The 14,036-nt window shown below is 34.0% G+C and overlaps 1 protein-coding gene across 4 annotated transcripts; it reads left to right on the forward strand.

Moving 5' to 3' along the window:
* The first annotated feature begins 1,905 nt into the window (after positions 1–1,905).
* Positions 1,906–6,289, forward strand: LOC107430294 (vesicle-associated protein 1-2). Of its 4 annotated transcripts, none has more exons than XM_016041132.4 (8): positions 1,906–2,325; positions 2,448–2,518; positions 2,924–3,005; positions 3,088–3,203; positions 3,291–3,431; positions 3,545–3,598; positions 5,530–5,607; positions 5,816–6,289. In XM_016041132.4, the coding sequence occupies exons 1-8, from the start codon at positions 2,274–2,276 to the stop codon at positions 5,927–5,929; spliced, it is 708 nt and encodes a 235-aa protein (XP_015896618.2). In that variant the 5' UTR covers positions 1,906–2,273; the 3' UTR covers positions 5,930–6,289. The 4 variants fall into 4 exon arrangements, with proteins under 4 accessions (XP_015896618.2, XP_015896619.2, XP_015896616.2 ...); XM_016041133.4 differs by having other exon boundaries at positions 1,907–2,325; positions 3,548–3,598; XM_016041130.4 differs by having other exon boundaries at positions 1,909–2,325; positions 3,291–3,455.
* The last annotated feature ends 7,747 nt before the right edge of the window (positions 6,290–14,036 follow it).

Below are 14,036 nucleotides of genomic sequence, written 5' to 3' on the forward strand. Positions count from 1 at the left end.
TTTTCATTTATCTTTTTGATCCTTCTCATTTTCGGTACTGCAAATTCCTTTTTTATTTTTTTATTTTTTATTTTTTCCAAATATGAGAGTTAAAGAAAATTTTCATAATTAAGTAATAATGTTCATTTAGTGTAACAAAGAAATTGGAAAGAAAAAAATGTCAAAAAAAAGTGGACAGATGATATCTAGAGAAAGAAATTGGAGTGAGAAAATTTTAAAAAACACTATGAAAAGAAAAATGTAGAGAAAGAAAATTGAGAAAAAAATGCAGGGAAAAAAAAGTGAAAAGAGAAAATATTGAGAGGATGAGTTAATTAGCATAAAAGAATAAAGCTAATTTCAATTTTTAAATATGGGTTTGTTTTGGGGGTGAAAATTCTTGCCATCTCGTTACACCATTTTAAAGGAATTTTCATTCACCAGATAAAAAAATAATAACATTAAAAAATTTGGGATTTGGATGGCAAGGTCATACAATTTCCTCCTCTATTCCACAAACTAAACATCACTTATATAACCAAACCGGATCTTGGTTAGAAACTGTACTTCACACAAGTGAAGAAAACAAGAAAAAATTTCTTCATCATCTTAAAGAAGTCACGTTAACCCATGAACAAAATAGCTATCCAACATTAGGTCCTGATTTGGTCAATCAGTTTTGCACTTGGACAGATCGATTATACAATAAGATGTCAATTGTAATGCAACTATTGAGAGGGACACCCAAAAAAGAAAAAAAAAAAGAGGAATGATGGGATTCTACTTTTGCTAAATTATAATGGCAAATCCACATGGCTAAGAAAAATTTGGACCATAATTGACTATGAAAATCCTAATTCAACCTACTTGATAAACGGTTTCTAATGCTTTGTAGAAAAAATATAATAATATATTAATTAATTAATAAATAAATAACTCTATTCAATCTGATTTGATAATATACAATACATCAGCGTATGGCATAGCCCCTTTTTTTTTTTTTTTTTTTTTTTTTTTTTTTGTTTTTTGTTTGGGGAACGATCAACTGATGGCGTTGCGGACCATGCAGTGCATCAGTGTAATGGCAAAAGTGGGCAATCATTACGGAGGGTTGGCAGCCTGGTAAATGCTGTGCAGTGAGGATGGTGATGTGGGCATTTGAAATTATGGTGGTGGTTAGGAGTCTTTTTAGGAATGGACAAAGATGAGAAGCCTAGGAATAATTGATTTCTTATATAGGAACATATATACATATATATATATATATATATATATATATAGATTTAACACATAGGAGATTTCATAGATTTTTTTTCTTTCATCATCATAATTTTTTTTGGATTGTAAAAAAAAATGAAAGAAATTATTTTAAACAACAAAATAACAATGATTGTTGATAATAATCTATAAAAAGTCTAAATCTAAAAAAATTCCTATCATCCAATTTAACATATGTCAAAAATCTAAAATAGAAAGTTCAAGTGGGAAAGGCAACTCATATCGAAATCATGGAGTTTCAAATTGGAATTGACTTGTTTTTTGCTTCCAAAAAAGAAATTGAAATGGAGTGAATCAAGACAACAGGTTTTGTTAGAGCTTGGGCCAGGCAAATTAACAGTAGCTCTCCATTTAGGCCCAGTTTTTAAAGACGCCAGATTTTTTAGTGGCCCAATTTCAATTTTTTCTAGAGTGGTCCATCAACAACCCAATTTTTAATGCGAAACCAAAAGAAAGGGGAAAGAAATAATAATAAAACCAGAAAAAGAAACTAGAGCGAGTACGATTTTATCTTTGAACTTTAGCGAGTACGATTTGTCTGTTTACGCAATCGAGTAAAATAATGCTAAAATAAGAGAGAGAGAGAGAGAGAGAGAGAGAGACTTTCAATTTTCTTTGCCTGCGCACGTTCACAAATTACTCGAAAATCAGAGGGAAAAAACAAAACAAAAAAATAAATAAATAAATAAATAAAACCATACAAGAAAAAAAATAAAACAACGACGAAGAAAAAAGGAACGCTCCCAATCATATCATAACCATAATCAACATCATCATTTTTATTTTACCAGTTCCCCAAAGGGCCCAAAACCACTCTCCAATCTCGATCTCTCCGCCCATCTTGTTTTCAAAAAACACTTTTCGGAAACAAAGGAAACAGATTCTGCTTCTCCTCTTCCAGTTACTTACCGATCCCGCTCATCCCTTTCCTTTCTCAATACGCAATTTTTTTTTCCCTAAAAAAGAAAAAATTCAATTCATATTTCGACATTTTTAGTAGTTTTGTTTTTTACAAAATGAGTACCGGTGATCTTCTCAGCATCGAGCCTCTGGAGCTCAAGTTTCCATGTGAGTGTATATATATAGAAGCGGTCTTTGATTATGTAGCGGATCTTGCCGTTTGAATTTTTTAGGGTTTGGAATTTTTTTTTTTTTCAAAATTTGTTTTTGCTTTCTTTGTTTTTGTTTAGTCGAATTGAAGAAGCAGATCTCTTGTTCGCTTCAGTTATCTAATAAGACGGATAATTATGTGGCTTTTAAGGTAAATCCCTCTTTGTTTTTATGCGGTTTTCGTTTTGTTTTTCCTGGTAATTTTTTTGGAAACAAATTGCTGCAATAATGCTTTGGATGACTAGTCAGAAAATGTTTGGGAAAACGAAGATGGAAAATTCTAATCTGGGTCCTGAAGAAACTAATAATACAATTAGTTAGGGCAGCATTGCGTTATTTCATTATTATTGTTATTATTTTTTTATTTTTAATTACATTTAGTTTAAGATTTACATAAAGATATTGCGTGCAACGGAATTTGAAGTGTAAGGTTCAAATTTTGAAGTGGGAATGTAGATTTAGAGGAGTAAATTATATTTATGTTTCTGAATCATTTAAAAAATAGAACGTGGACATTGCATGCTTTTGGTGATGTTGTTATATTGATCATGTTCAGGTAAAAACTACGAATCCCAAAAAGTATTGTGTTCGGCCCAACACTGGAATTGTCTTACCTCGGTCAACATGCGATGTTATAGGTGCTTCTCGTCATTTTCATGCCATCCTTCTTCTTAAGTTTTATTTTAATTTTCCGTTTTGTAAATGTTTGTTATGGTTTAGTGACCATGCAAGCACAAAAAGATGCTCCGACTGACATGCAATGCAAGGACAAGTTTCTCCTTCAGAGTGTAAAAGCAAATGATGGTGCAATCGCAAAGGATATTAATGCTGAAATGGTAATTGTATAACAGAATGATATGAATTTCGCTTGTGAAATTTTATGGAAAAACTGCTATGAATATGAGAATCGGGTTTGTGTGTAGTTCAATAAGGAGGCAGGACATGTAGTTGAGGAGTGCAAATTGAGAGTGCTTTATGTTTCTCCACCGCAACCACCTTCTCCTGTTCCGGAAGGGTCAGAAGAAGGGTCTTCGCCGAGGGGTTCTATTTCAGAGAATGGAAATGTCAGTGGTTTTGAGTTTGCCAACGTTAGTACTCAAATTATTTGAATTTTTTAGATGAATCACTATCTTGATTTATACTATGTATTGATGTACATGCCATTTGATGGTGACAGCAGGCTTCAAGAGCATTGTCTGACAAGCTTGATTTTCAGGACAAATCTGCTGAGGTAAAACGAAAACATGTTAAAAACCAAAAACCAAAAAAAAAAAAAAAGAGGAAGTGAGCACTTGGTTTGATTTCTGCTTGGTGTTAAAACTTTTACACTCATATGCGTTCTTCCATTAGTTAGAATATATTTAATTGTTCTCTCTCTCTCTCTCTCTCTCGCATGATTTATTTTTACTTCCTTCAATTTTTATTGTGATGTCTAATCTAATAGAGATATGCTTTGAATTGCAAGATATATTAATTTACTTTTCTTACATGTAGTTTCAGTTAGAGGATAGATAAATTAAGCGAGTAACTTGATTAATGTCATTTGCATAGTTGTAATTGTTTTTTCTTTTATCGATAAGATAACAAGTTCATAGCTTTCATGAAATGAAGATGCTACATGAAACACACTCAAACCAATGTTGATACTTTGCGGAACTTTTGTCATTTTTGTCTTCATTTTCTAAAAAAGCCTTCCCTTTTCTTCGAGGCATCTACTTTGATTTTCTGTTGGGATCAAACTACTATTCCGTGTTTATCTTTTTACCCTCTTAATTTTAGTTTCATTTTCATTTCTAACAAGCGAAAAGTCTTAATGATATTTGATTTTCCATCAAAACTTTTGTAGCTTACTGATGATGTAATTGCAAATTCTTTTTAGATAGACCTTAGGATATCAAGAAGCTCCAGGTAGAAAATTTCAAGTGGTCTGAAAAATAAAAATGGTGTTTTGTTGGGTTAACTGGTGATGATAAAAATTCAATGGCTACCATTAACACTGATGTTTTAGGTTTGTTGCTTTGTACAATTGCAGTTGTTTTTTCTTTAGGGTACTGGAATTTGAATTAGTGTGCTATGTGCTGATATGTCATCTTTTTAAGCTTCACCAAGTATCTTAAAGCCTTCTATAGTGCGATAAACAGTACCTGGATATTGTTTTATCACCTTTTTAATTTAATTGTTATTATTATTATTATTGTGTATCAATGAAGATAGGATGAAAAGCCAATTCTCTTGTCTATATATGTGTGTCAGCATGCTGAAGCATTACTCAGTATATAGATTGATAAACTTTTTAATGAATTTTGTTGTGCTTGAATCTGAGATTTGTTTCTTGAAAGTTTCAATTACTTGTTTATGCTACAAAAATTGCTTATACTCATTAATATATTTGTCAATATGTTTAAATTTCATAACTTGAAGCATTTCTAATTTACTATAAGAAAAACAGAATAAGTTGGGATTTTAGCCAGTCGTTGTTGAAGCTGTCATTTGAATAGAATTTTAAAATCTATCCTCAATTTTCAATCTTCTCACAGTCACCTGCTACTATTAGTATTGGAACTTATCAGAAACTTATGTGAAAACTTATTATAGTGCTTGTTCCTAGTATAGGCACTAGTTACTCTTGCCTTTTGATTGCCCTGTACATTCTCATGTTGTCATAAGAAAGCATGTATTGGCTACACTTCGTTGCAAAGGAGGGTTGAAACTCTTATTGAAAAGATGTTCAATTTACAATATCCGGAGTTTCTAGCAGAAGTTAATTCTAATCTTGAAGCATTTTGTAAGTCAAAGATGACACAATTGAGGCTTGACCCATTCTAGGAATTGTCACATCTGACTCAACTTAGGCATGATGACACCACACCCTCTTTCCAACCCCAAGTCTCAGCACTGCCTTTACTCCTCGTCCATAGCTCCATTCCCACCAGTATGGTGTGTGCTATATTATCTAGAGGTTAAACAAGCAATTTGGATCCTTTTGTTAATTATATTGTTTTTGCAACATTTAGCTAGATAGTTTGTCACGTCAGTATCACTCTCCACATTGTTGCTTCAGTTTTATAGGTATCCTTTGTATGATGTTTGATACACTTGCTTTAGTTGGCATACCACTTGGTTCTAGCTTATTTATTCTTGACGGTACTTGATATATTGCAGGCAAAAGCTCTTATTTCAAAATTGACTGATGAAAAGAACAGTGCACTACAACAAAATAATAAGCTTCGTCAGGAACTGGTAGGCCATAAAATACAACTTTTTACTATCTGGATTTTATTATTTGGGTAGAAGGAGAAGGATGCTGGTGTGAGCTTTTTGTTTTTCCTTGCAATTTGTATTTTGTTGACAGAATTTATTGGTTTATTATATGACCTTAGCTTAAATGATTAAACTGTACTCCATTTGGGCTTACAAGTCATTGAAGTTGTAAAATTACATCATGTAGGAACTCCTGAGGCGTGAAGGCAACAAAAATCGTGGCGGTGGTGTTTCTTTTCTGTTTGTCATCATTGTTGGCTTGCTTGGCTTAATTTTGGGGTATCTCATGAAGAGGACATAAGCATCCTTTTGCCATAGATTTTCTTGTCATACTGTTTTCTTCTCGATTCCCTTCTCGTCCCTATTATTGAAGAATGATGATAGGAGAAGAAAGGAATTAGGAGGGACTGGTTCTTTTTGTTATTAGTTAGCTTTGTGAAAGAGACGATTTAGGTGGGTTTCAGTCTGTAGTTGCGGGACTTTGAAGTAGTGCTTGGTAACTCATGGTTTTCGTAACATTCATTCTTTTTGTAACTTAAAAAGATGATCTTCATTTTGCTTCTATGTGGTTTAACTAGGGAGATTCTGGTAACAGCATCTCTGGTGACTCAATAATTTTATACATTCAGTGTGCTGGAAAATTAGTTTCTTGATTTCACAATATTTTTTGCTTAGTTGTTTTTTTGGTTCGTTTTCTGTAATTTATTGGAACCGATTACAGATATTTGAACCAATTCAAAGGAAATGGACTTTACCCATCCATATCGGTTTTAAGGATATAAAATAGTAAGACATTATATATTATTGTTCCTTATTATGGAGATCTCATTATAATTTGTAGGTTTAGTTATTCTATTTAAATAAAGTTATCGGTAGAGATTATTGTTTCCGTTTGATTTTGCATCAGCAGTCGTCTATGATGGTATGGTATCTAGGTGCAAAAAAGAAAACTCAGTTATGGGAATCTATCTATGCCAAAAGAGAAAACTAAAACTTACCATGTGCATTAAGCTAAATAAAAGATGTCAAGGCATCAAAAGAAGTGAAAACAAAAACTACCTCGTGCACTTGCGGCTTCTGAGCAACACTAACTTGGTGTGGCCATTGGGTTTTAAACCATATCTTCTGGATGGAAGAATGCAAAGCAAAAACAAAAAGGAAGACGCAGGAACAAAAGAAGAAAGATGTAGGTTGAGATAAATAGTGAGATAAATAGGAAAATAAATAAAGTAGAACAATATCAAATACCCAACGCAACCCATGGGGAAAAAAAAACAAAAAAAACAAAAAAAAAAAAAAGAAAGGAAAGAAAAAAGAAGAAAAAAAACTGAAAAAGAGAGAGGAAACCTGAATATAGGGATTCAAAAGCGAAAGCATGAAGCCATTCTTCTTCTTTTTCTTGGAGGATTTTCTAAGACGCCAAATGGGAAATTACAAAGAGGAGATTTAATTCAAATCTAAAATCTTATATGGGATATGATAACCTTTAACACTTACCATATAATTATCCATTAATTATTAAAGTCCATGAATCCTTGATTAGAGAATGATGAGGACATGAACACTTTAAGATGGAGTCCAGATCCACTTCAAATCTCCACAGGACCCATAACCAGAGCATGAACAAAGAGATTTAAAAAGGCACTAAATGGTTTAATCCAAGAGGTGTTTACAATCAAAGGAAGCAAGTTTATTATTGAAGATAAACTAAAATTGGTCCATAGGATTGGGATGGTGGATGCCAATGTGAAAGAGAGTTTAACGCATGGACTTCTACAACATGGTGATATGGATAGTGACGTGGCATCATATGGTGACATGGCAACCAACTAAGCTTGGCCAAATTTTATGATTAGGAAAACATTAATTTTTATTTATGTTTTGATTGAATTGAGTTTTATTAGGATTTTAATTTACTTTCCTAAATTGATACGAACCTAGGACGATCTGCTCCTAAACCAGTAACAAAGATTGATTAAGATTGTCTAATTATAAGTTATCAATGGAAGACCTCGACTCGTTACCTATATTTGAGGTAAGAACCTTGGTATGGTGAAGATGCCACAATAGGGTGCGGAATAACCTATTGATAAGTCGAATTTGAACCCCACAAACAAAGCTTGAAAAAGTTCGATATAATTCTTAGAAAACCAAAAGAATCACTCTTACTTTAAATCAAAATTGTAATCTGATTTTTATTCATGACTTATGTGCCTTTAAATAGGCAAAATAAATTATAAAGCTTCTCTAAATTTGCTAAAAATAATGATGGAATAATTATGGACGAAAATTAGGTTTAGGAAACCTAATGTGGTTAGGTTTGGGAAATATAATTTGGTTAGATTTAGGAAACCTAATTTGTCTAGGTTTAGGAAACCTAATTTAGCTCCTAGTTTCCTAATTCGAATGGTCTTTAATTATTTGACCAATTCAACTCTAATAAATTAAGAAAGTAATTTGAAATCCTAATAAAAACTAAATTAGAAAAGTAAACAGGCAACATGCCAAGATCCAATCAAGACATAAATAAAAATAATTTTTCCTAATTATAAAATTCGGCCAAGCTTAGTTGAATGTCATGTAGGTGCATATCACCTTCCACGCGGCAAAAGTGCCATGTCACCATATGATGCCACATCACCATCCATGTCATCAAAACGTGCCACATCACCATATTGTTGCATTCAATGCGTTAGGCTTTCTTTCATGTTGGCATCCATCGTTCCAATCATATGGACCAATTTTGGTTCATCTTTAGTGATGAACATGCTTCCTTGATATGTGAACACCTTTTGGATTAAACCATTTAGTGCTTCTTTAAACCGCTTTGCTCTAGCTCTGGTTATTGGTCCCGTAGAGATTTGAAGTGGCTATCGACTCCATCTTATGGTGCTCCTAGTCATGTCCTCATCATTTCCCTCCACTTGAGATTTGTCCTAAAATCATCATCTGGTTGTTCTCGTATGGTTTTGTTATCTTGAATAGTTGTTGAAGACATAGGTGTTATACTAGCCTTTCTTTAAGCTTTTCGGCCTCCCTCCTTTGTAGAGCCAATTGATCATCAAAAACCTGTTTAGGAGTCATTAGCATAAGCACCATTCGTTTACCCTTGAAGTTAAAGACAATCTTATTAGTACGACCATGATGATTAGTATCTCTATCAAATTGCCATGGACGTCCCAAAAGCAAATGACCAGCTTACATTGGTACCACATCACAAATAACCTGATCTTCATAATCACCAATAGAGAAAGCAATCTTCACTTGCCTATTCACCTTCAACTGTCCACAATCATTAAGCCATTATAGCTTATATGGTTCTAGATGCTTCATAGTGGATGACCCTAGTTTTTCATCCATAGTAACACTAGCAACATTAGTACAACTCCCACCATCAATAATCATAGATATCTTATCCTTGACTTTGCACTTGGTATGAAAGATGTTCTTCCGTTGCACTTCCTTCTCATCTTTATACACAGTTAAAGCTCTTCTAGCAACCAATGACAAGTCCCCACCAACAAAATACTTGTAATCTTCTTTATCTTCATCACCAACATCCTCCAATGGGGGCATGGATTCATTGTCCGACTCTTCCTCTTCAGATTCAATTTCCCCACTTTCCCGAATCACCATGACCCTCTTATTTGGACATTGACTTGCAATATGACCCATTCTTTGACATTTAAAACACATGATATCTCGATTTCTAGTTGAAGATGAATCGGATTTACTTGCTTGGAAGAGGATGATTCAACCATAGCTTCGAATTTAGGCCGTGTGGTGGCTTTTTCTTCAAACTTGGGTGGAATGGGTTTCCATGTGGATGGGCTTGCTTTCCAAGTGTCTCGAGCAATACTAGGTCTTGTGGTACCCCTCCTCTTGAGTTGTTGCTCTACTTTGATGGCCATGTGCAACATCTCCTTAGTCTCCACATAATGATGTAAATCCACTTGATTGGCTATTTCCTTATTCAAATCCGCTAAGAAACGTGCCATAGTAGCCTCCTTATCTTCCTCAACATTAGCCCTCATCATAAGGATCTCCATGTCCTTATAATAGTCCTTTACACTCCTACTTCCTTGAGACAAACTTTGAAGCTTCTAATAGATGCTCCTATAGTAATGGCTAGGTACAAATTGCTTCCTCATCAAAGCCTTCATCTCCTCCCATGTATCTATAGGTTTTTGTCCTGCTCGCCTCCTAGAAAGTATCTCTTTATCCCATTATCCAATAACATAGTTCGTGAATTCAACAGCGACTAATTTAACCTTTTTAGCCCAGAATAGTTCTGACAATCAAATACCATCTCAACCCTCTTCTTCCACTCAAGATAAGCTTCTGGATCACTTTTACCTTGGAATGATGGTATTTTCATCTTAATTCCTCCATAGTCATTGCCTCGGTCTAATCTTTCCCTCCCACGGAATTGATTGGTTGCCGAACCAATGTCTTCTTCTTCTTCCTCATAGTCATCTCCAACTCGTTCCAGATCTTCTCGTCCTAGAGAATGTCTTCCTCTACTGCGTCCATGAGCAAACCTTTATGGAGGTCGTTACTGCAGCGTTTGGATTGATGATTCCATCCTATCCAACCTATCGTGGATCTGCCCTATCTCCGACCATAGTGCTCTTTGAAGTTCTCCCACCATAGCTTGAATGTATAACTTCGGATCAGCCACACCTGGAGTTTCACCCATGCTTTCTTTGCTTTTTTGTCTTGTGACATGATTTTCTTGCAGAACTTGTTAGTAAAAAGGACCTCACAACACTCCCTCATGTTTCTCGCTCAAATTGAAGGTCTCAATTCACTCGTGTTTGCACTCTAGTTATAGTTTGGTTTTTACCCTCTATAATTCTCACCTTTCTTGCCTTTTACCACTCTAGTAATTCTATCTAGTTCTTTGCAAACTAATTTCAAACTAAAACAAACTAGCAAGTAACAATCTAAATAGACCTACCAAACAGTTATGAAAATAAGGCTAAAAAGACAAACAGAATGAAAAGTAACAAGGAAAAGACAACGACGAAAGATTTGATTTTCAACAAGAAATTTGGCACAAATAAAAGAACTAATGTGAAGAACAAATTGGAATGAGGTTTGCAAAGTGGAATTAGTGAATATTCAACAAACCTTGTTTTCGGTATTGATTTTGGTTTATTTTTGGTGCTCCTCAAATCAACCAAAAAAAAATTCACTACCTATTTTCTCTTGAAGTCTCAATAATTCAATGCCACAAACCATAAGAACAAAAAAAATTTTAAGAATGAATTTTTACTTTTAATTTTTAATTTTTATTTATTTGAATTTTTATTTTTAATTTTTAATTTTTATTTATTTATTTTTTTTTTGCATTTAAGCTACAAGAAAAATCTTTATCAAACTAAAGTAATCCCAACCACACCAAACATCAATGTAAATAGACCAACCCGTCGACCTTAAGGGCTTGAAAAAAATTTGGCAATTTTTTTTTTCTTTGTTGTCATTATTTTTCTTTGTTCTTTGTTTTCTATGGTTTTTAGCATTAGGTTAGAGATTGCATCTTTGATTTCTTTGGTTGTCTCATCCGTTTGGTCACTACGTTCTTCTTTGGCAAGTTGCCTATTTTATAATGATGAGGACATGACCAAGAGCACTTCAAGATGGAGTCCAAATCCACTTCAAATCTCTACAGGACCCATAACCAGAGCACGAGTAAAGAGATTTAAAGATGCACTAAATGTACTAATCTAGATGAGACAAAGGAACTTCAAAGGCAGGTAAGTGAATTGCTTGAAAAGGGATATGTTAGAGAAAGCATGAGTCCATGTGCTGTACCTATGTTATTAGTCCCTAAGAAAGATGGAACATGGAGGATATGTGTAGATTGTAGGGCTATTAACAATATAACTGTCAAATATCGTCACTCTATTCCTAGGTTAGATGATATGCTTGATGAATTGTATAGTGCATGCATGTTTTCAAAAATTGATCTTAAGAATTGTTATCATCAAATTCGCATGAAGGAAGGTGATGAATGGAAAACAACATTTAAAACAAATCATAGTTTGTATGAGTAGTTGGTTATGCTGATGAGGACATGGCCAGGAGCACCCAAAGATGGAGTCCAGAGCCACTTCAAATCTCTACGGGACCAATAACCAGGGTAAGAGCAAAGAGGTTTAAAGAAGCACTAAATGATTTAATCCAAGAGCTGTTCACGTCCCAAGGAAGCAAGTTCATTACTGAAGATGAACCAAAATTGATCCATATGATTGGAACAGAGGATGCCAACATGAAAGAAAGCCTAACGCATGGAATCCAACAATATGGTGATGTGGCACGATTTGATGTCATGGATGGTGACGTGGCATCATATGGTGACATGGTACCTTTGTACATGGAGGATGATATATGCCTACATGGCATTGATTGAATTTTATAATTAGGAAATATTAGTTTTTATTTTATGTCTTGATTGGATTTTAGCATGTTGCCTATTTTATTTTCTGAATTTAGTTTTATTAGGTTTTTAAATTACTTTCCTATTCTTATTAGGAAACTAGGAGATAAATTAGGTTTTCTAAACCTAACCAAATTAGGTTTCCTAAACCTAATCACATTAGGTTTCCTAAACCTAATTTTCGTCCATAATTATTCCATAATTATTTTTAGCAAATTTAGAAAAGCTTTGTAATTTATTTTGCTGATTTAAAGGTACATAAGTCATGAATGAAATTCAGATTACAATTTTGATTTAAAGTGAGAGTGATTCTTTTGGTCCTCTAAGAACTTCATTGAACTTTTCAAGCTTTGCTTGTGGAGTTCAAATATAACTTATCAATAGATTATTCCGCATTCTATTGTGGTGTCTTCACCATACCAAGGTTCATTGATAACTTGTAATTAGACAGTCTAATTCAATCTTTGTTACGGGTTTAGAGGCAGGTCGCTCTAGGTTCGTATCATATGCCATTTGGGTTAACTAATGCCCTTAGTACTTTTATGAGACTTATGAATCATGTTTTGCGTGCTTACATTGGAAAGTTTGTGGTTGTGTACTTTGATGATATCCTTGTATATAGTAGGGGTTTAGAAGAGCATGTAAGGCATCTTAGGTTAGTATTGGATGTTCTTAGGAAAGAAAGACTTTATGCCAATCTTAAAAAGTGTGACTTTTGTAAATCTGAGCTTGTGTTAGGCTTTGTGATTAGTGCTGTAGGTATCAAAGTTGATCAAGAGAAGGTAAAAGCCATTCAAGAGTGGTCCATGCCAACTAGCATTACCCAAGTTAGAAGCTTTCATGGTTTGGCTAGTTTCTATAGAATGTTTGTTAAAGATTTTAGTACTATTGCTGCACCGTTGACAAAGATTATCAAGAAAGGTCTTTTAATTTATTAAAAGAAAAACTAACAAATGCTCCTTTATTGGTGTTGCCTAACTTTTCCAAAACTTTTGACATTGAATGTGATGCATCAGGAATAGGTATAGGTGCTGTTTTGATGCAGGAGGGAAAGCCAATTGCATATTTCAATGAAAAGCTCAGTGAGGTAGCCTTAAACTATCCAACTTATGACAAAGAGCTATATGCATTGGTTAGAGTATTGGAGACATGGCAGCACTACTTATGGCCTAAAAAGTTTGTGATTCATATAGATCATGAGTCCTTAAAGCACACAAAGGAATAAAGAAAGCTCAATAGGCACCATGGTAAATGGATGGAATTCTTTGAGATGTTTTCCTATGTCATTCGCTACAAGAAAGATAAGAAAAATATCGTAGCCGATGCATTATCCCATAGGTATGTATTACTTTCTACTTTGGATGCTAAACTACTTGGTTTTGAACGAATTAAAGAATTATGTGCTTTTAGATCATGACTTTGGTGAAATCTACAAACTTTGTGAAACGTATACTAAGGGAAAGTTTTATAGATTTGAGGGATTCTTGTTTAGGGAAAATAAACTCTGTGTGCCAAGTTATTTTTTGTGTGATTTACTTATCAAAGAATCTCATGGTGGGGGCTTAATGGGACACTTTGGACTAGCTAAAACCTTCGCTGTTCTACGAGAGCATTTTTATTGGCCACATATGACAAGAGATGTAGAAAGAATTTGTGATAGATGCATGAAATGTAAGCAATCTAAATCACGGTTGCAACCACGTGGGTTGTACATGCCACTTCCTATACCTAACCATCCTTGGGTAGACATTTCTATGGACTTTGTTTTAGGGTTTCCTAGAACAAGGAAAAGTAGGGATTCAATTTCTGTTGTTGTAGATAGGTTCTTTAAAATAGCATATTTTATTGCATGTCATAAAACAGATGATGCATCTCATATTGCTGATTTGTTCTTTAAAGAAATTGTTAGGTTGCATGGAATGCCTAGAACAATTGTGTCTAATAGAGATGCAAAATTCTTGAGTTG

The sequence above is a fragment of the Ziziphus jujuba genome, chromosome 6, assembly GCF_031755915.1.
Source record: "Ziziphus jujuba cultivar Dongzao chromosome 6, ASM3175591v1".
NCBI classification, from domain to species: Eukaryota; Viridiplantae; Streptophyta; class Magnoliopsida; order Rosales; family Rhamnaceae; genus Ziziphus; species Ziziphus jujuba.